This window comes from Corythoichthys intestinalis, chromosome 1, assembly GCF_030265065.1.
Source record: "Corythoichthys intestinalis isolate RoL2023-P3 chromosome 1, ASM3026506v1, whole genome shotgun sequence".
Lineage (NCBI taxonomy): Eukaryota > Metazoa > Chordata > Actinopteri > Syngnathiformes > Syngnathidae > Corythoichthys > Corythoichthys intestinalis.
The window spans coordinates 26358544-26382901 of record NC_080395.1 but is presented as its reverse complement, the minus strand read 5'-3'; the positions used below and the strand labels follow the sequence as shown (position 1 = coordinate 26382901).

The following is a 24358-nucleotide window of genomic DNA, read 5'->3' as shown; positions in this document are numbered from 1 at the left end:
GCTTAACCTTTTCCCGGATTTTGATCAAATGAGCTCACAGTGCAATAACATTTACATTGACCCCCCCCCCCCCCCCCCGTCCCCTTCCCCCATGCCCCCCCTCACAACACCTCTTTCGCCTCACCTCAACACACACAACACACACTTGGCGCTTCTCTACAAAAAGGTTATTCCGCACAATAGCGACTTCCTCATTCATGATAACTTGGCCCATTCCTACCACTCCAGCATGTAGTCAGCCATCGAGCTGTGCTTATATGTTACACCCACCCCCACCAAATACTTTCTTCACATATTAGCATGCTTTTTTTTAAAGTTGGGTAGTGTGTAATAGCGCACTGCTAAACAACCAGCAATATGCAATGGTTGTGAGCTGCAATGAAGTGCAGAATAAAAAGAAAACAAGAACAGGTGTGCAACAGCACACTACAGGCTGAAGACTGAGCACGTCTCTATTGGCTAACTCGTGACCTACACACAACACAGGCACCAGTAAGCCCACATTTAATTGTTCAGTCCTGTTACAAAAAAAATAAAAAATCAGACTCCAAGGATCGATAGATACTGGCCGATGGTACATAGCTACCAAGTTTCAAAACGATCATTTAATGAATGTTGGAGGAGTAGGGCTTAAACGTTAAGATTCCACTAGAAGAAGAATCACAGCAACTACCACATAAGTGGCGCCTTAACAGGCCTTCAGCTTGTAAAAAAACAAACAAACAAACAAAAACTGTATGCCTTTATCAGTCAGTGAGGTGAGCAATGCTCAAAGGGAGTCCAGAAGGGAAGGCAAGTACTTGATTGACTGCTAAAAGTAAGCCTCAGCGGACATGCCTACACAGTCAAGCAATTAGCAGAAAGGCTCTATTTAATGATTTTGGCTGCTTATTTTCTTAATTCATTCAAATTTTGCAGGCTCCTTAAGAATATACTTTTTGGTGTTGTGTTGAATTTAAACATTTTTCATCACGACAGGGACTTATAGTAACAAGCGTGCTTCAGATACATTCCCACTCGAAGGAAGGGAAACAACAGTTATTGATGCACCTTCTGATATGTAATGAATGATATAAATATAAACACTCCAACAATACAATACAAAATGAAAACAGTAGCAAGGACCTAAAGTATGACAAAATTCAACTAACGAGCCATGTTCCTGACATTATTAGGCCAAACCACATAAAGTCAGCACTACTGCTGTTACAGTCACTACCGTAATTTTCGTACTATAAGCCACACCTACCAAAATTTCCAAGAAAACTAATTGGTCATATAGAAGCCGCACTGGACTATAAAGAGCAGTTGTTTACAATGCGTTATGGGATGTCTAGAAGAAAACAAATTAAATATATCACGTGATCAGAAATCGGCCGATCGCGTCATTTTTCTGAGAATTGGAATATGGTGAAAAGGATTGGGTTTTTAATTAAAAATATATATTTGTGTTTTTCTGCTTCATGCTCGTACAGTGCTACAGCCTCTCACCCTCCCTCCTGCTAAGCAGTGCGGCCAAACTGTCCAGCTTGCGTTTGGTACTTAAAGTTAATGATGATTGACAGGTTTGTAACTTTGATATTATTGCCAGGGAAGCTTCGTAGCTCGGGAGATTAAAGGCACAAATGTGTCAATCTTTATTAAACTTGCATAAGTGTTCTATGGCCACTCATTGTGTAGGTGAGAGGCTGTTCTCAGCAGCGTGATCGTCAAAGCGTGAGTGGATTTGAGTGGACACACTCAATGAAGCATTTAATAAAGACAAGCATTTTTCTATTTTACTCTTGTTTAAAAATAATTCACAGTATGAAGGCGACACAGTGGGACAGTAACATTAGAGGTGTGCGAAATTTCCGACTCAATTATTTACTTACAATTATTCGCGATTCGGCCGTGAAAGATTCACACGATTCACAGAACGATTCACAAACATCCAAATTCCGATTATTGAAATATGCCAAGTAAAGCGGAACTTCAGCAATGAGGAATGGACCGAGAGTAAACAGCATGCTCAATCTACTCGCGCTCAACTCATGCCAATAGATACAAAAAAATAATAATAATAATATTTGACTGCGGCCTACAGCTGCTACAAACTACGCCCACATAATGCTGCGGTAGATATCACATGTATATAGAACTAGCCGCGAAATGACACTCGCCAGCATTAGTAAACAGCCGCCATCTTAAAGCAGTAGACTTCTCTGCAAGGCTGTTGTAGCGAACCTTCTGAGCAAACCTAATTAGCTTTTTATCTAAAGTACTCCTAAATCGGCAAAATATGTACTTGAATCTGTCTTTAAATGATGAAACAGTTTTAAAACTTTCACATGTCCAAAGTGGACAGAAGGGAAATTATGGAATAACGGGAACATTTTTAACAACTTAAACGGTTGATTCACAACATTAAATTAATTGAATGTAGTTTAAAGCTGATGATACAGAATAGGGACATGGGTATTTTCTTTTGAACTCTTACCTTGATACTGAAATAGTAGTTTATTTAAGCCTGAGAGGATTTTTGAACAATTTTGAAACTGATGTAAGAAACAATAAAAGTAATTAATAGCTGAGGGGCGGGGGGGCATCAATAATCGATTTATAATCTAATTGTAACCTCTGAATTGTAATCGTAATCGAATCATTAGGTGTCCCACGATTCCCACCTCTCAGTAACATATTTGGAACTTCTGTTTAAAAAAAAAAAAAAAAAAAAAAAATTAAATGCATAAATAAGACACACTGGTCTTCAAACCACAGCGTTAAAAGTGTGTGGGGAGGAAGTAGTATCTTGTAGAGCAAAAATAATGGTATGACTATATAATAAGGATGATCGTTTTTTAGTTTCTTTTACCGTATTTTCATGACCATAAGGCGCACCTAAAAGTAAAAAAAACTCCAAAATGGACATTTCGCCCAATAATGTGGTGCGCTTATTGTGTGGACTGAGTACCAAAATGTGTCCGTTTGACTAAGCAATTTTTGAAAAGATGGATGTGAGAGCTGCATTAGAGCCTTAAAGGGAGAAGTTTCCATGTGATGGGGGTGTGCCCCCAGTAGCTGTAACGTTCAAGTGTGTGCGTTAGGCTAAACAACAATGGTTTGGCGAAGGACCCTCGAAAATGGCATCTACTGCGAAGAAACACACTTACGAAGCCCAGTTCAAACTCAAAGCTATCACCTAAGCGAAACCAAAACTGCCACCTATGGTGATTTTTTTAAAGAGGAAGACGCTGCCTAAAGAAAATTTGAGCTGCCGTGTTGATGGAGACCTAGCCCAGCTGTTTAATTCGGATACAGAAGATAAGGACTTTGATGGTTGTGTGGATTGATTAAGATTGATGTAAGTACTTTCTTAACTTATTTAATAAAGTACAATTGAACCAAGTTTTGCTCCCGCTGCCATGAAAAAAAAAAAAAAAAACGCTAGCGTACATGCTAGCGCACATGCTAGCATATATTTTTCATTCGCCCAATAATGCGGTGTGCCTTTTGTGTGTGTTCAATACAAAAATTTCACCTAAAAGTGAGTTTGCACCTTTTAATGCCCTATGGTCGCGAGAATATGGTTTTATTCCCCCCCCCCAATACAAGCAGTGATAATGTATCTAACTGGAAGAGATTAATGATATTTCAATATATTTTGATAGAGAATAACAAACTTGAGTAGTGATGTTAGTCGAGGGACAAAATAAGCATGTAATTTTAGGGATAGACTTTCAAGCTATTTGCCTCGAATAACCCTATCATTAGGGATCATCTGTCAATGGCAGCTTGCTGGCAGATTCCTTTACATCCAGACATACAGCAAGGGAATAGGGAAAATAGGGGGAAAGTGCATATATAGGTGTGACCAATCTGATGGAAAACAGGGAGTGACAGGCCGGGTGAGCGGAGAAGAGGAAGACATGGACCCCTATACCACTTCCTGTTTATTACATCTTGATGTACACAAATGTACTCCAGCTGGAGAGGATCCCGTTTATCATAATGAAAGTCTATTAATTTTTCCTTGATATAAAAAGAGTTCCCTCTAACAAGGCTGCTGTCAAGGCGAGGAGAATGGGAAGGGAGAGTGGAAGAAGAGATTTCGCCACTGCAGTCGGCTCCGCCTTTTTGAAGTCGTGAGACGAGCCGCCACTGAAGTCGGGGAAAGTGACAAATTAGAGGGAAAAGAAGCTGTAGTCTACCGAGCGAGAGCTGCTAAATCAATTAAAGTCACACCGAGTGCATACATTAGCATCTACAGAGTACACACACAGGACGAGAAGCAGAAAAATAAAAAGAGGATGGGTAGCTGAGAAAACAGCACACCAGTATATTACATACTGTATATGAAGAGCTTAAAAATTCAGTCAGAACATGAAAATATGTGTAACTATTTTGATGACAAGAATCAACAGAATTTGAAAGTTTAAAAAAATCCTCAAATTGAAACAATGACCTGAAAGAAATCTGATGGTCTCCCTTTGGTAAAGTAACATAATAGCTAGATGTAAATTAATAACATGTCAAAACATACAGCAAACAAGTCTATATAATGAAAATGATTGCTTTGGATTATTTTTATCATGGGTGCATAGAAGAAAATCAAAACTGAACTGTTGAGAATGAACAAACACAATGTAAAAAATTGTTAAAATGCGTAATAGAGAGCATCTATGAAATCAAGGTACATCGTGTTCCGTCATGCCAGCTGAGGAGTGAGTAAGCCTGTCGCGATATGCAATAAGTCCATTTATCGCGGGGTAAATAAAAATGAGGGCGGTAATTTTCACAGCTGCGTTTTATCGCCACATGCGTGCGTGCATACATTTGTCCGTGCGTGTACACATGCCTGTTGATGGCATTTGAGACTCCAGTTCCTTTCACAGATGTTTATTGGTCATCAACACGCCATAGAATTAAAGTTCAGACATAAAATAAGGAAATATCTATATTAAACATTTTAAAATGTTAGCATTGCTACATTGAGGCTAATAGGGAAAAAAGACAAAGTACTAACCACTTTAGCCTGCTATAAAACATTGGCAATCTTCTCCAAAATGCAAACTTGCAGTTAAAAGGTGATACTTCAACCATGAAAAATCATTGGTTAACAGCATTTGCAAACAAAAAAATGAAAAACAAATCTATTACTGACACCACATGCATGACGAAAAAAAAAGTGCACTTTTTTTTTTTTTTCATGGAGTGTAAAGCTTACAGTTTAGCGGCGTATCGAATGTTCTTCCTGTGAACATTTCAAAATAAAAGCACGTCATGTTCAACATATAAATAACAATTTCTGGAGTTAATCTCACATACTTCAGATTCTACACTAAGAATAGCTTTAAAACGACACCCTTTATGAAAAATATGATTGGCAAGGAATAATTTGCGTGCGCTTTGCAGAACAAGATGACATTTATTTTGGATCAAATACTGTGTAAACACTTTTAATGGACTAATTGGCAGAAAACAAAAATGGCATTCTCATCTATTTCATATTCTGCACTTACAGTAGCTAGCTTTTAAATGATTATGCATTGTGTGTGTGTGTGTGTTTTTTTATATTTATTATTTTTAATATACTGTGTGTTTTATTTAAGCATAACATTAGTGGTTCAATTGGTTAAAAACATCGACAATAATATCATATATCAGCAATAATTTATGAGACAATATATCATCCACTCAAATTTGTTATCGCAACAGGCCCAGGAGTGAGATACCGAAAATTTTTAGTGTGCATATTTTTGGTTTGTACCACAACACAATATTCCACAAGTAATGAACCCAAAACATGTTAACGTCATTTCAAATATATCTTACAACATAACCATTGAAGGTAAATACTGTAGCTTACAACTGACTTGTTTTTGCACGAAAAATATCACAGACGTGCTCATGTACATGCCATAAAGACTACCATTAACAACCAGGCTAAACTTATCTCCTCCCCAACACGCACAGCTCATCTTTTAATCACTCAATCAGTTGTATAACTTCATCCTACTTCTTTGACACCATCTCTGAATTAAATAGGGCTTTTGAGGGAGCACAAAAACACATATAGATGAGCTTTCAGAAAATTGCTTGAAAAAAGGCAGCAACAACAAAACATGAACAAGTAAAAAAAAAAGCTTCAGAAACAAAAAAATATATATAATAATTTAATTACAATAATTTAAACAAGTATTTAATGAATATTATTGAATAAAAACACTAAATTAATAACCATGTTTTGGGAAAAAACTCTACCATTAATATATGAACTATTACATGACCCTCGACAAACTAAATCAGTGCTTCTCAATTATTTTCTGTTACGCCCCCCAAGGAAGACGAAAATGTTTTGCGCCCCTCCCCCAACTCTCAGCTGCCACTGTAAATAGTATCATTTGTCTATAAAATTAATATTACAATAAGTACACTTCTGCATAAATCTAACTTTATTAATATTGTTTTGTTTGTAAAAGAAAGGACTTAAAGCGCATCTATTTCGCTGAATTATTATTATTATTTTTTTTTTTTTTTAAAGTCACATCCACACTGTAAAAATACACTGTAGGTACATTTTTGGACCATTTGATAATGAAAAATAAATTTGAATAAAATCAATAAAAAAATAATAAAATTTCGTCTTTAAGTGACATCTTAATTGATTTGGCTTCCTGCTGTCCGCTGCAAACATTTTTAGACACAGTAAACGGACTCATCTCCCACTGTATTAAAAGTCAAAGCCAAACGGTACATACGCTTCATCGTATTTCCTCGTCTTAGCTCTTTATATCTCCAGTGCTCTTTGCTTTGTGCTCTTGTTTGGTTCAAAAATATTGCGCACATTCTGAAAATGAGAGCGCCACTGCCACCCACTGAGTGGATGTGCAATAACACTTTATTTTAGTACGGCAAAAAAGCATGTTCTCTGAGGTCAAATGTGCCACCCTCGGAAGTACTGAACTAAATAGTCTATGGGTTGTACGTGGCCAGGGTCCATGTTTTGCCCAACCCTGCACTAACCTGTCGGTTTCTAATAATGAATTCACCAGCTACCCGGATTAGTCAAGTACATTTATCTATTTATGCATGTATTTTTTTCTCTTCAAAATCAGAATGTCATTCAAATGGAAGGCAAAAGCATTAGCATGACAACAGTCCAGAGGCTGCCCCAAGGGAAGGCAGTATCCATAAACAGGGGCAGGGTTGGCACAAGCGCACCACTTCAGCTAAATACGACAAAAAGCTGAAAAATATGTTTTTACCGATATTTTACGATGCAGCTCGGAATCTGTGGCCTGTGGACCACTTACGGCCCCACTGGAGCATTTGACAGGGTACCGCTAACATATCAAAGCTCAGGGGAACGGTTTTACATTCAAATGCTCATAAAATAAGATCATGATAAATACTTCTTTGATCATAACATGATTTCATAACTGTTGTTTGCCCATCAGTGGGCTTTACACATTGTGAAAGGCCCCCAACTATTATTGTTAAAAGAAATGCATCGCATTTGTATTAAAAAAAATGGAGCGTAGGTCATTTCAGTAGCTTTATAGCCAGGTGTAGGCTTCCAAATAAATGCAATAAAAGAATGTATTTGCGCGCGTGTGTGTGTGTGCATATATATATGAGAGTGATGCTGGTTGGGTGTGGGGCTTGATTTAAATAACTCAAGAGAAATGTGTTGTGATCTCACCACAGCCCCCCCGCCCACGTCCCCCACCGCTAACACACTACCCAAAAGGAAAAAAAAAAATCTATAAGTCACATGCATGAAGTGCTTTTCATCAGCGTATGGAAGAGGTCGATGCACGGGGATGTAAATATTGCTTGCCAGAGCAATAAATGTTGTCTTTCTTCATGATGCCTGAATTATTAGGTTTGCACGCCAGGCAAATGTAATATTATTTTTGCATCAGCTCAATGAACGGACAAAATAGGGGGTATGTAAAACAAATAAACACACCGGCAGTATGTATATGAGAACTGGTTTATTTATTGGATTTAAATCGATCTAGACAATGAACTTTATATCTTGATTTTTTTTTCTCCCCAAGAAAAACACCAATTCTTTGTGTGTCATATTGGATTTTTATATTTTTGTTTCCTTCCTTTTTTCTAAGATGTATTATCTATTTATTATTTTTAAAACCCGATTTGAAATTCTCTATATACTCGAGTTCATGGAAGAAATACAACTATGCACAAAAAAAGACACCCTTTTTATTTTTGACATTATGCTTATGTTTGCAACTATGAGGATGTTTTTATTAGTTTTCCTGATTTTACACCCAGGTATTTATTTTTATTTGCATGATGTTTTCAGTTTGTAGCACGCAAACAGTATGTTATTTTATCATGAATGTATCAAGTTAAATTAATGTGGATGAATATATATATCTTACATGCGTTTTTTGTTTTGGGATATTTGCTTTTCTAATTTTTTTTTTTTTCTAAACAAACCCTGAAATTGCTCATTTATAAAGCAAATGAAGTGACACGCGAAATATGTATGCTTTTTTATTTGTGCCATTTCATTCAGTCATTCATCATGAAATACCACTGTGATCATGTTTGTAACTCGTCAAAATGTGTTTGCCATTTTATTAAAAAACAAAAAACAAACTATCGCCTCAAAATGTTAGTTCAAGGAATATACACAAATGTGAACACACACACACCGTCAAATACTTGCATTATTTTTCTTTCATAAATACTACAGTAATAGAAAGTTGTATGTGATGTTTTTTCATTATTTAATTTTCTAAAAATGATACAACTTCAAATTTTCTAAACCGCAGTCTTTCAAGTGCATGGAAGAATTCCAAATGTAAACACATGCATCCAGTCTATAGTTTACCTAGCCGTTCCACAATATTAGGAAAGAGCTGGGTGACACGACAACACAAGTGGAGTGAGCAAGAGTGAGCACGAGAGAGACCCCACATTTCACTAGATGCCCTTCTCTAAATGCGCCTCAAAATCACACACTTCATCTTAGGGCCCCCGGAGGCTGCGCTCCAGATGAGTTTAGCTCCTGTCTCCAAAAGAAAAAAAAATTAAAGACCCTCACCAGCCCACCCACTGCCAGGCAGTGCTTGGACAGCAAGAGGGCGAGAGAGCTCGGGTAAGAGAGAGGAGAGAGAGTGGAGGTGCTCTCAGTCTTTATCCCGCCTGAGCATTAGATGTGATTACTGCTCAGCCCTGCACACTGACACAGACTGAGAGCTCCTCGAGTCACTGGCTGTGGGCGAGAGACTTAAGGGAACACAGAGAGTGAAAGAAAGCGAGAGAGGCACACTAGTAGAGAACAAGCGCATGGGACGAGAAGAGGATGCTTCAGTGATACAAGAGTGCCCCCTGCTGTTTACAGCATCAAGCCTAGTAAACACACATCCCAAGATTTGGACACCAATTGTCTGCTATGTGTGTGGGTGTGTGTTTGAGTGTGGCACATGTGTACAGCACGATGCCAGAGACTTAATTATGAGTGTGACATTACAAAGTGATTCCTTTACAGTGGTGTCTGACTAATAGCTGCGTCCCTCCGCAATAAAAGCGTCTGCGAGGCTGCGATTAAACAAATGACACGTCTTTAAGAAGGCGCCCGTCCGTCATGTCAGTATGAACGCACACACAAATGAACACATCCCTCCCCACTCCCTGGACGATGGGCATTTATTGGGCGCCACATCATTCGTGTTGATTTTTGTGTTAACAGCACAAGCAGAAGGTTTTTTTTTTTTTAGGTGAGTCAAAACAGTTTCAAGTTGATATTTATGATGATAATGTATTTTTGTAATCAGTACTCTGAGATTTTGTTGAACTATGGTAAAAATTAGTTACCTGAATGAAAACAAAAACATCTGTGTTATATGCTCTGCACTTGGCACAGAGGATTTATTTAGTAGTAGTAATGGCAGTTTAGAAATAAAGCACTTTATGTTGTGTATGCTATATTGTTAAACACTACATAAAAATCTCACCATGGTCTCCATGAGCTTCCAATCCTTCTCCAGCTCCTCCATAGGCTTGCTCCACCAGCTGCAGAAGCGCGTATAGCGCTGGCCTTGAAACCAGTACTGTCGCAGCCACTCAAACTCCACCTGCACACAAACCAATACTATGCTTTATGTTCTTGATGGGGCACACAAGTAATAAGCCCCTCTTTTTTGTTTTCAATTATTAAATACAATTGATCCCTGGTGTAACCACAAACCATTAAATCATGACACTTTAATCCCATCATGACAATTTAAGGTCTAGCCCACTATGCTGTCCTCTTGTGTTCTCACATGATTTATTTTTTGACAGTAAATTGCCAAGGCCAACTTTAAATGCATTAGTGTGAAATATTGTACAACAGTAGGGTAAAGGAAGATTCCATGTTTGTTCCAACAATAATTTTCCTCACAGCATTTTATCAAGAAACAAAAAATTCCCAAATTTTAGTTGATGTTCCTGATAAAGTCATTGAGTCTCAATGTGATACTAAAAATATGTAGCTCTCATAATTATTTAGAACTGCAAACGGGTCGGTAACGACTCCAACACAAGACAAAGGTTAAAGTGAGCATTACTGGCTCATGAGGCAAAAACGTATTGGGGGGAAACAGCAAACTGGCAATACAGCCATACAAAGCAGAGTACATTACTGTATTGACACTTATCTTATGTCGACTAAATAATACCGTTTTTTTAATATATATATATATATATATATATATATATATAATAAGGCGCAGTTAAAATGATTTTATATTCCCACAAATTGACATTGTCCCTAATGTTGGAATTCTGGGTCTGCCTTCAAACCTATTTTGTTGAAGCATAACAGTATTATACGGTTACGGTAAAGTGCTAAAGACACATGTTTATCATTCACCGAATCCATAAATAAAACAATTAAACAAATAATTCATTAATAAATAATTGCAATATTAAAAGTTAAAGAACAAATGATAAATGCAGTATATTTGATGCAGTATTGAACCTTGTAATCAGGTGAGCCTTGTAAAAAATGTTATCAAGGCTATGAAAAAAAATCATTATAGCTTTCCCTGGAGCTCAGAATTTGAAGGGGACTTTGCACAATAGGTGTACAATTTTGAATAGGTATAGCCAACCACATTTAACACTCTTTTTTTTCATCCCAACCGAAATAGCAACCTCATTTATTGTATACCGTAATTTTCAAACTATAAGGTGCACCTGACTATTAGCACCTACCCACCAAATTTGGCACGAAAACAGTATTTGTTCATTGATAAGCCGCACTGGATAAACCGCAGCTGTCCTTAATGTTTTATGTGATTATTACACCAAAATATATTAACCAGTAACACTTTATTTGACAGCTGCATCATACAACTGCCATAAGACTGAATAAACCACCATGAAGCTTTGAACCAATTGGCTACAAAGCTTCATTGCTTCAAGAAGATTCATTTGGCCATGACTCTTCCCTTGGGGGACACAGTCAACCTCTGCTTCCACCTGCTGTCAACACTGTTTTTGTCCAACATGCCTCCTAGCATGCATTGCAGCACTACAGATGTAAATAACATTCAAAATTCATGTTCTGTGCTAAGCATTTCCTCAGTTACTGTTCCAATTGATTCATTAATTGCTAGTTACGGTATTTGGTAACACTTTATTTGACAGTGGCACCATGTGACTGTCATTAGACAATCATAATTATGACATGACACTGTCATTACCATTTTAAAATGCCTATAACATGTCATTTAGTGTTATCTGGAAAATTATCTCACTTTTGAATGGATGTAAAAGATCCAAGCTGGACATAAATGGAATTAGTGACATGATTTGCTGGATGACAATGACATGATTCAGTAATGCCCATGAGAGTGTCATAATTATGACGGTCTTAAGACAGTGTTATGACTTCGCTGTCAAATAAAGTGTAACCTATGAACCCAAAGCTGCACTGGACTATAAACCGCAGGATTCAAAATGAAGGGAAAAAGTAGCAGCTTATAGTCCAGATATTACGGCAGTTAAAAATACAACAACAACAAAAAAAGAAATAAAATCAAACAGCATGTCCAGCAAAATGAAGTTTGTCCGCAATAGTCAAATATAAAATAGTGTTTATTTTTTTACCTTCATTAGCTTAACGTTTCACTCTGATTAAAGAAACCAAATATATACAGGGGTTGGACAAAATAATGGAAACACCTAACATTTTGGCATTATAATCATTGGACATAATTGTTAAAGAATGGCATGAGGAACATTCTACTAAAGTTGAGCATCTCGTATGGCCGGCACAATTCCCAGACCTCAACATTATTGAGCATTTATGCATGGTCAGTTTTAGAGATTCAATCAGGAAGTCTATTTCGACCGCCATTGTCTCAAAAAGAGTTAGAGGGTATTCTAACTGAAGAATGGCTTAAAATCCTTTGGAAACAATTCACAAGTTGTATGACTCAATACTTCGGAGAATTGAGGATGTAATTGCCGCAAAAGGCACCCACACCATACTAAATTAGTTTTTGTTGATTTTTTAAGGTGTTTAAAGGGTACACTATTTTGTCCAACCCCAGTATGTGTGCTAATTTCAAATTTAAAAAATACACAGGTATACATGTGACATTTCTTAATAAAATGTGAAAACCAAAAAATACTATGTAAATTGCAAAATATGCATTTCTTCATATCATGCCCACCAAGTCAAGTTAACAATGTTGAAATCAACTTTTCCAAAGAATTCCAATTGAGATTGCTTTCAATATTATTTGTATAACTGCAAAGAATTACGTGATATTTTACAGACTAGATGCAAGACCGTAATCAAAGTCTTGAACACGTGAAAGCTCCGCCCACATCCTACTATCCCGCGTCCCTCCCGCCTTATTTGCAGATGACAGTCTTGCCTACCGATCCGCTCCCGTCTCCTCCACAGGGACTGTTTTTTTGTTTCCCGCTCTTTTGAAGTGCTGATTTAATCCTTGCAAGGACGTACCGTACAGCCAGGTGTTTCTAACCACGTGCAGGTTTTTGCGTGTTTGTTCTTTGAGTCAATGCTGTGTGTGCCCTTTGTTTGCATCCTTGCCTTAAAAGTTGCCGGAGTAAGCACAGATGTCAACGGGCGCCCCCCCCCAATTGCTGCCAACGTGAAAACAATGTCGTCTTCCCCCAAATCGTCCTACAAAGCATTATCGGCAGCCTAAACAAAGCAAGCGGCATTTCATTTTGACAACTGTACGACAAAAAGTGGAGTCGCACACATTTCAAATGGGACTCGAAGCGCCATTGTTCCCTTTGTGAGAACTACTTTGTTTACAGTTCTTCTAAAGAAGCTTTAGCCCACGCGCACAGCAAACCCTGTTTAACGATGCTTCGCAAAGAGTGCGACAAGGCTTCAGCAGATGAGCTCTTCTGTAACATGTGTAAGAAAACCCAGAAAAGACATTTTTAAATCATTTTTTCCCACACAATGCTTTTTCTATGTCACTTGTACATAAGAATACAGGAGTGTCTAAACAATTCCAGTCAAATCCGTCGTCTAGGATCGATCTATGAGAGAGTATGGGGCCCAAACTCATAAAACCAATTATACTTTCACAATAAGATGGGAACCTACAGAATAACATTCAAATTTTATAGAGTAATTATAGCCTTAAGTTTGCATGATATGATAAAAACTGTATTTTGTGTAGTGCGGCAACGATTAATCGATTAACTTGAGTAATTTGATTAGAAAAAAGCTGCTTAGAGTATTCGTTTAATTAAAGTGGAGTTGTAATGGTTTGTTTTGAAAGTGTTTGCATTTAGTTTTATCGATTTGGGTGGATACACTGCCCTCTAGTGGCAACACTGAAAATGACATAACTGATTTTACATGGCTGAATCCAGCTGCTCCCTGTTAAAGCCAACGTAAGTTTTTATTTGAGCTAAAGGTTTTTAATGCATTCGTAATTTAGTTTATAGTAGGGTTGTTCCAATCATGTTTTTTTGCTCCCGATCCGATCCCGATCGTTTTAGTTTGAGTATCTGCCGATCCCGATATTTCCCGATCCAATTGCTTTTTTTTTTTTTTTTTTTTGCTCCCGATTCAATTCCAATCATTCCCGATAATTTTTTCCGATCATATACATTTTGGCAATGCATTAAGAAAAAAAATGAAAAAAACTCGGACGAATATATACATTCAACATACAGTACATAAGTACTGTATTTGTTTATTATGACAGTAAATCCTCAAGATGGCATTTACATTATTAACATTCTGTCTGTGAGAGGGATCCACAGATAGAAAGACTTGTAATTCTTAAAGAATAAATGTGACTTTGTATATTGTGACTAAATATTGTCATCTAGTGTATTTGTTGAGCTTTCAGTAAATGATACTGTAGCCATGCCCAAATGCATGATGGGAAGTACAACCATGACTGTGCGTAGTGCTACCAATTGATATTTCTTCTCTGCATTGGGAAATAACCTAGGGTGTTAAGAAAAAGATCAATTACTACCTTGCTTCCCCACATTGCTTCCCACGATATTTCTAATCGTAGGAAGAGGGATTGTAAGGCTTTAACCAATTAAAAGAGCCTCCAAGGGCTGCCAAAATTCACTCTACTCATTTTACGCTGCCTTTTCGCGCTCTATATAGGTAAAACGGCGCCATTACAGATTGAGCGCGACAATGCATGAGTGGTTCGTGCAGCGCATGCATTAATTGCGTTAAATATTTTAACGTGATACATTTTTAAAAACATTAATTATCGCCGTTATCGGGATAAATTTGATAACTCTACCTTAAGCCTGAACTAAAGACTGGATGAGTGTAACATAATATGTCTGTAATGTTAAATATACTTAGAAAACGATATAATTTAAAAAATATATATATATATATATATTAAAAAAAGGCATGCCTGATATTTTTTGCAGATTCCGATACTTTGAAAATGACGTGATCGGACGGGACACCTCTAGTTTATAGGTACTGTAGAGTTAGCTGTTTGTTGTGGGAATATGAGTTTGAACCATTTGTTCAGAGCATTGTTAAAAAAAATAAATAAATAAAAAAAATAAAAAAAGCTAGCGAACGTTTGCTATGTAAGTTAGCCAGTTGTTCTTTTGTTGTACTTATATCCACATTTATTCATTTTTTTATACCGTTTGAGGCTCAGCTCAGATATTTTAATTTTTTATGTTCCTTATCTGATTATTCGAACTTATTAATTCATTGATTAATCGACAACTTAAATAATCGATAGCTGCAGCCCTAATTTTGTGATATACTAAGAGAAAAATAATCTGTATTTTATAACGTTGTTTTGAGGGAAAAGGGGCAATGGTAGAATTATGTAATTTCCCCCAAAAATAAATTTAGAATATGACCATAAAAATGTTTATTACAAGCACAAATGTTTTCTGAAATAATTACAGTCTACATTTTTCCTTATATTTACTTGTTTCCAGCAGTTAATTTGTATTTGCATGACAGTTTGCAATGAGAAACTGTACAAATATTTTATAATGGGAAAAAAAATTATTTGTGTTCATTATTTCCTTCCCGGATTTCTGTTTCGTTTCGTTTTTAAATCTGTAAAAATCGGAAGTTCAACTAGGTTCCAGAGATTCTAGTGTTGCTTTTTTTCTGTAGTATGTGATGTATTATCTAGTGTAGAAGCAGCACACAGGATCATCGCTCTGATCCCAGCAGGGATGACATGCAAGGACCGGGCCGTGTCGGCACTACTCCGAATCCGCTCAGTGGCTCCATACAAGCCTGCCTTCAAAGAAATGTCATCTTTTATGCTCCCCCGTATCCACTCCCCTTCGATCACCATAGCTCAAACAAACAACAAAGCCGCCGGGGCCCGATATCGGACATCCTTTCCCCTCTTTTCTGTCTTCTGATTGTCTGCCTGTCCTTCCGCTAGGTGAAAACAAACCGCTTTGAGCCGCAGTAGACTTTCTGGAGTTGTGGCATTTTGGACTGGAGCGTCCAACTGGGCGCTACGAGGGTGGACGGATGGTGGGGTGGAAAAAAAGGGGCAAAAAAAAAAAAATAATAGAGTTGTTGAGGTTGTTTTTTCCAATGACCGTTCCCCCGAGGCGATCCTTGTCATCTCCCCATCTGATGGACACACTAGCTACACATTAGTAGCACATTACGCCACCTGGCTTCCAACAGTGGCCAAAAAAAGACCTTTTTTTCTCTCCCATTTAATGAGGCACATTTTAGAGACCCTATCAATTTCCAGAAAAGATATAACAGAGGGTGAGGTAGGAGGTGATCGGGAGTTGAATCGATTCCATTCTGCCAACTTGTGTTTGGTTTCACGCAGAATAAACTCAAAGATCTGGTAGAAGAACGCCAAGCATACCTTCACATTTAAATAAATAAATTAAAAGAATTTAAGATGCGTGGTTTACGACCCAATGCCGTTCTAATTTACAGTAATGATAGATGGGAACTTTGCAATGTTGGAAAGATAATGATAAAGTACATAAGATTAAATGTATTTGGTTGTTTTCGCTGATTGCACACAGTTGGTAGGAGATTGCTGATTGTTGAAGAAAATATTATTTTGATGTGTATAATTATCAGAGTGGTTGATGGACACAGCTAGGATTTGATCAGCCCTCATTTGGCCTTCCTCAAGTGAGGGTATCTTGTGATAGTGGCTATGGGCAAATCATATTGGGGGAGTACAATCATGGGCGTAGGTTTGCATCGGGACAGTAGGGACAAAACACTACCAACTTTTCAGGATGCTCAAATTGTCCCCACCAACTTTTAAGCAAGCTTATTTGCGTTATATAATGACTTCAGTTATATAGGCCATTTAGATTGTCTTACCACATGTTTTAATTGTTGTAACTGACCCTACCATTATTAATAAATTTTTTTAATTACTTAATTAAGTGTTTAAATAAGTGTTTTTCAGCCAGCAGCAGCCACTGTAACAAATGTAAAAAGATGTCAATGTTGTGGAAGTGGGGAACACACCACTAATTTTGCTCCTGAAAGTCCGACCTGCATCAGAGTTAGCATAACAATAAACTGTGTGAACTTGCTAAGCATAACAATAAACTGTGTGAGTTTGCTAATCTTCAAAACTTTAGTAGGGAGCTGCTTAGAGAGAAGTGTTCTCCTCTATGTGCTTTCTACTGTTGACGTGAAATAAACCAAGAGATATGTAGTGAAATGAGGTTTACCCCCTTCTCTCCAATTTGACTTTTTATTTTATTCATGTGGTCTTAAAGCAGCCCACAGGAGCTTTCATCTTTTTGTTTAGTTTGGCTGTGCTTGTGGACAAAAGCAGTAGTGTTTTACCTGAAGACCAGCTCCATTTTGATTTATTTTTGTTATTCCCCGACAAATAAGTTTTATTATATTTAATTTCTTTAATTAAAAAATGTTGAGTGGTCTTAAGACAAATGTTTGTATACATTTTTTTTTTTGCATTCCTGGATATTCATGAGATGATTAACAAGCTTTTATTTATTGTGTATCTTAATATTATTTTAGTGATGTTCAAATAATGCAATTTAAATTTGCTCATAAAATCCGAACATTTTTCTGGCAGTTTTCATAATGTTTCTTTAGTAGTTTTTGTCAAATCAATACAGATTTATTTTGCATTGATAATTACTAATGTCCCGTCCCCGGCAAAAAGTCTACGTGCAGGTTACGCCATATCGTCCCTACCAATGTTGAGACCAAACCTACGCCCTTGGGTATATTATTGTTGTTGTTATTGTGACAAACGCATTCCTGTAAACTTTTAAAAATTGAGGGGTAACTTTCTTACATTACTTAATTTGACAGTTTCATCAGTTTTTCTTTTTCATTAATTTAAGTAAGAAATTTGGGGATTATATAACGTTTTTGTGAGAACCACCTCTTCCTTTCATTTTGTTCTTATTACAGTCGCAAGCTAAGCACTAGGGTAGAGACTTGACTGGCAGAATCAATACATTGATTTTTGTTTTCCCCTTAAAATAATCAATTGTTTTTTTGTTTTTTTTTTCCTGAACAGTTCATTTATGTTTTACATTTTGGTCCCTTTTGTTAGCCTTAAAACAACTCAATCATATGAATACTACATACAGCAAACAATGGATGAACATGTAAATTAAAACTAATAACCGTCACACAGACTACATCCCGCACAGATACGCAGGAGATACACTTTAAGAGATTACAACAAGATGTCATACGCCCCTCAGGTGAGGTGTTTCAAAGCAGAGCAAAGAGACCTTGGAAGGTCATGTGCACACTTTCCACGTGAACATGTGTGGTGGGGGAGAATCTCGTACCCCTCCCTTTAATATTTACCAACATCATTAGCAAAGGGGGTCCCTGAGGGCACTCTGTCACACACCCACCTGGGAGGTGACACAGTAGCTTTAAATGGGACAAGGCATTTGCGTCTGGGATTAGCATTTCAAAGGTAAATCATGCATAAGGCGGCCGCACGGTGATGCTGGGTGGAACCCCTCCCTCTTTTTCAGTAAAGACAGTAAGAAAGTACTACCAAAAACAATGTATTTTACTTTACACTATGCAGTTTTTCCACAGATGGATACAACTTGGACTGTTTATTACCATTTCTTTTGTCCATGGTCTGTAATATCCATTTTCTATAATGCTAATCCTCATTAGAATCCCATCAGGCGATGATGAAGCCTATCCCGGCTGACTTTGGCAGAAAACAGACAGACGATGTTTATAATTGCCTATAACTATTGTATAAACCAGTGTTATTTTCGTCAATGATGAAGAAATTTTTTTTCATGACTATGACGAGAGGATAACGAGCTAAAAATGTGTATTTGGAGCTAAAAAAATCATGAGATAAATGCCAGTTTTCGTCTGACAAGACGAGAACGAGACAAAAATGTGCCATAGTTTCCGTCACATGTTCACAACGTGTGACATTTTATGTGTAGTTGGCCTGCATCCTAGCAGTGTCTGGTTGTGTCACTCAAGTGACATGGTGCCCACCCCCCAATCTCACCAGTCTCTCCAGACTTGCTTCTTTTGAAACACAGACGGTAAGATTTGTTTTCTTATCTTTGCAATGTTGCTTTAGCCTTTAAAACCTTTAAAGGTCTCCGGTGAGTGATCATCACACACTAAATGTAAATCCTCGCGTTAGCATTGCATTTACGTTTATGTTAGCATTAGGCTAATGCTAAAGGCGAGCGTCCTCTGAAACTCTCGGCAAACTTTTTTTACATACCGTTTGTGGCGTCCAGGTGGGAATAATTCGAAGTTAATTCGTTCCAGGACCTTGTTTGTAATTTAAAATGGTCTCTAGTCGAGCAGGATTTTCCCATAAGAAAACATTATCATTCCATTAATTCGTGCCACAGCCCGAAAACCTATACTAGATCCTTAATAAATATTGTTGGTACCGTTACAAATGGCAATTACACATAGCAAAACAAATACATTAAAAAACAAAAATTGGAATAACATTATTGTAATATTAATTCCTGTAATAATGTAACGAATCGGGTTCTAATGGCGGATGTTTTTTGCTGAACCAGAACGCACCGTGTGGCTGACGTAACAGTGAGAGAGAGAGTACGGTTCTATTCTTCTTACTCTTTTAATGTTTTGTCGCTGGCGTCAAATGCGGCGGACAGTAGGCGTTTTGTATTGCACATGTTGATAGAATAAATGATTAGAAAGCTGACGAAGCTGGCGATTTCTTTGGCGATGTTACCACAATAATAACTGTCACCCTAACTTATAAAGACTGGCGAACGGAGGTCGGTCGGAGGACCGTCGAGATTGACATTCAACGGCCGTATTGTCGAGCCAGTTCACGGATGCGCACACAATGCTCATATTATTCTATCATTTTCATCTTCATTTCAATGGTAAGCATCACCTTTTTCCTTTTCCACCACCTGCACTAACCTTGGAACCAGTGTTTTCCCTCACAAGAAAATCCGTCGTGCGTCAGGCTTCCGGCAAACTGCTGCACTGTCATATATCGGCGTGTTTCGAGCATGTCTTCGGATGTAGAAACAAATGGAGAGTCAAATTTTACGACGGATGTTGAAAAGATCGTGTGTTGAGGTACCACTGTACCGTTTTCCTGCTGAGTGTGTATTATCACCGAATTGGCATTGTCCTTGTAGACGCTACAATATGTGCTCGTCTGTAGTGCTGCAACGATTAATAGGTTAACTCGAGTATTCGATTAGAAAAAAAATATTTGAATTAAATTTTGATGCTTCGTTGTAATGGTTTATTTTGAAAGTGTTTGCATTTAGTTTTATTGATGAGGGTGGATACACTGCTCTCTGGTCTTCCTCTTTTCACATGGCTGAATCCAACTGCTCCCTGTTAGGACCAACGTAAGCTTAAGTTTTTGTTTGAGCTAATGTTTTTTCATGCATTCTTAATTTAGTTTTTAGGTATATTAAGCCGTTTTTTTTCTTTTTGTTTTTTTGTGGGAATATGTGTCTAAACCATTTGTTAAGAGCATTGTAAAAAAAAAAATGTTTTAAAAAAAAACCTTTAGCATTTTATAGCATTTAAGCTAGCTAACCAATTGTTTTTTTTTGTTGTACATAGATCCTCATTTAAAAAAAAAAATACCGTTTGAGGCTCAGCTCAGGTATTTTAATTTTTCATGTTCCTTATCCGATTACACGATTGTTCGAACTAACTAGTCCATCGACTAATCGACGACTAAAATATTCGATAGCTGCAGCCCTACTCGTCTGTAAATGTTCATTAAAAACTGTTGGAAACCTCTATTTCTTTATTTATATTTGGCTGAGAACTTTTGAATTTATTTTACAGACGAACATATTTTGAGTAAACGTCGACTAAAACTAGACAAATTCAGTTTTCGTCATCAAAATATTCGATGAAGATAAACACATTTGAATTGGCTAAAATATGACTAAGATTAATAAGTATTATCGTCATAAAGACTAAGACAAAAATGTAAAGGGTTGCCAAAAACAACACTGATAAAAACTAGGACTCAACCAATATAGTTTTGGGCACAAAAGAAAACCTATTTACAAAGCAACATCGTGAACTACTGACCTGGCATCCATATTACACTTCCATACCCTGTTGGCCAATAGCTTACCTCACCTTGTACTCCTACCACCTCGTTAGCAGGCTTTGCCATCAGCGCTTTCTTTTGTCAAAAAGGCCCACAGGGCAGTGCTCAGGTCAGGATGCCTGCACGTCTCAGGCTTGTTCACACTGCGGTCGTCCATGTCAAACACAACCTACGATATATGCAGCCCACCGCACGCCAAACGTGGACCGCCGTCATAAATAACGGCGCTAACAATACATCATTTAAGTGGGTGTTCTGCTCTCGCGGGCAACTTCAAACAAATGGCCACATCGATCATTGCAAATGCCAAGAGGGGGCCCCCGCCATCCTCCGCAACCACCCACCCAACACTTCACCTCAACACACATATTAACATGCAACTGCTCCTTTAAACAATAGTATTGGAATAAATTGCTTTTCAGAGTAAATCTGTCTTCACTGCAAAGACCCATTATGAGAAAAACGGAAATTTTGAATATACGTATGAAATATTTATGTATATTATGTATTATACGTCTAATACCTCCAAAAAGAATAAAGACAGGAGACATATAGTAGCTAGCCTAAAATGAATAATTAAAAAATAAGTATTTATACTACAGTACTGTTATAACTTGAGTTTTTGCAGTGTTGTTCTTTTTGTGGAAGACCAGTTTTGATAATCACGGCAAGCTAATAGATTTAGCTAACTCAGCTAGCATAGCCCCCCCCCAAAAAAAAGCACACCCAAAAAAATACAGCCCTTTTGTTTGGCTTCGCTGAATAATTAATATTGTCTGCAACCTTTAAACAACCTTATGTCAGACTCATCTGTCAAACTGTCCCATTGAGGGGAAGCATCCTAGCATTGGCTAGGATACGCAGGACAGGGGACCCCAAGGGTCTGGAGGAGGAGCGAAGAGGTGAAGTGCGATATTAACTGTTGGCCTGCGGCGAGCTAGAGCAAGGGGGTCTCTGTTGACCCCAAAACACCCCGAGTGGAGTCGCTCATTGTTGGGAGCGAAAAGGGGATAGCAAGGAGCACCAGGGTATGACTCCATCTTTAGATAACATATGGGTAGGCTCTTGCCATACAATCCATCAAAGGCTGGGGAAAATAAGAACAACCTGGACTTTGAGATGTTGTTTCCCAGAGTGGAAACAAGCAGTTTAACGTGCTAGGACAGAGCCTACAGGCACAGTCCCATAGTGTTGAAGGAAGTAAGGACATGTAAATCCAGGATCAAATGCATTTATATGCAAAGTACTTACCGTATTTTTCGGACTACAAGTCGCACCTGAGTATAAGTCGATCCAGCCAGAAAATGCCCAACGAAGAGAAAAAAAACATATACAAGTCGCACCGGAGTATAAGTCGAATTTTTGGGGGAAATTTACTTGATAAAATCCAACACATAAAACAGACATGTCATCTTGAAAGGCAATTTAATATAAAAATACAATAGAGAACAACATGCTAAATAAATGTACAGTGTACAGTGCATGAACAACGAAATGTGAATATACTGTTCTACGCTACGGCTCGGTCCTGGCTATACAGCGAACTCCCAAAAGACAATGCTGGACATCCGTATAATTTGCTGAATCAATTTGGACCTCGATAGCAAACAGGTTCGCATCAACGTAAATAAATGACAATTAGGTATTATTACAGTAATAAGTAACAGGTTAGCATGCGTTCGCTATCATTAGCACATCGTTCAAACAACCACACAACTGGCTCTAAGTGTCCGATCGCGGGTGGAAAACACACAACAACCACAGAAAAGATGATACACGCAGGCGTTGCCTCTGTAGAGATAATTTAAAAGCATAAACAATGAAAGTAGTTCGCAGCCGTCTTTTCTCTCTCGCTAACTTGCCCACTCACTCACTCAGAGCTACGTAGCTGTCCGTCTTCTTCTGGCGTGTGAGCACTCTTCTTCACGTAAACAAGTGCGAGTGTGCCCTCACGTGGGCGTGAAAGCGCCACAAACTAAATGCACCCATTTCAAGATAAAAAAGTCAATAATACAATTGAACATACACTGCCAAAGGCAGAACGCGAACGTGGCCATAGCTATAACAGTTATTCAGATAACTATAGCATAAACAACATGCTAACAACTTTACAAAACCATCAGTGTCACTGCAAAACACCAAAATAACATGTGAAATTATATCATAATGTGTTAATAATTCCACACATAAGTCGCTCCTGAGTATAACTCGCACCCCCAACCAAAATATGAAAAAAAAACGCGACTTATAGTCCGAAAAATACGGTACTTTGATGCAATCTTGGAGTTCAAGGTTTAGGCACACTTACACTTTACACCTAGCTTGTCCAGTTTGTTTGACATTCGTAAGATTCGAAGCAGTTTTCAAGCAAGAGTTCGACTTCAGAAACTAGACGTTTCCTCACACTAATTTTAAAAATTATTTTAATATGTAATTTAAAACACCTTGCACAATAGAAACAAACATAAAATGAAAGCTAATTCAAACGTAAAAGAGTTCCCTCCGAATAATCACGGACACAACAAAAATGATTGACCCAAAATAATCTGCTACACCATTATACAAAATACAGAGCAACACAAAACAATTCACAGTCAAGTCTCAATTTATGTTGTTACGTGCAAGCATTAAATTTACCCAATATACTACACCCCACATCACACGGGCAAAATTCAATAGGGCAAAAGCATTAGTTTCTCAAGCGCAATGTTGTTTTCGTCAACGATGACTATGACGAAAATATTTCGTCAACGAACAATTTTTTCATGACGATGACGTCACGATGTCGTGTTGTCTTGGGAGACTAAAACATAACGAGATGGCCAGTTGTCGTCTGACGACACGAGAACGAGATGAAAATTTGCCAATTTCTGTCATAAATTCGCAATTTGTGATATTTTCTTACTGTATGTGCCGTTAGAACGCAGTGTTTGGTTGTGTCACTCGTGATGTGCTGCGTCCCCCTCGCCCCACACAGAGGGTTAAGCTTGTGCCCATTCCAGGCTCTTTTGGTGAAACTAGGGCTGTCAAACAATTAAAATTTTTAATCAAGTTAATTACAGCTTAAAAATTAATTAATTGTAATTAATCGCAATTCAAACCATCTATAAAATATGCCATATTTTTCTGTAAATTACAGTTGGAATGGAAAGATAAGACACAAGATGGATATATACATTCAAAATACAGTACATAAGGACTATTTGTTTATTATAACAATAAATCAACAAGATGGCATTAACATTATTAACATTCTGTTAAAGCGATCCATGGATAGAAAGACT

At 37.6% G+C, this 24358-nt stretch overlaps 1 protein-coding gene across 1 annotated transcript in view; it reads right to left on the bottom strand.

The window, feature by feature from the left end:
* fto (FTO alpha-ketoglutarate dependent dioxygenase) overlaps positions 1 to 24358 on the bottom strand; it is a 411486-nt gene that overhangs the window by 276641 nt on the left and 110487 nt on the right. Inside the window, exon 7 of the mRNA XM_057831464.1 lies at positions 9975 to 10094. Coding sequence (XP_057687447.1) covers positions 9975 to 10094 — 120 coding nt within the window. The remainder of the gene's footprint in view (positions 1 to 9974; positions 10095 to 24358) is intronic.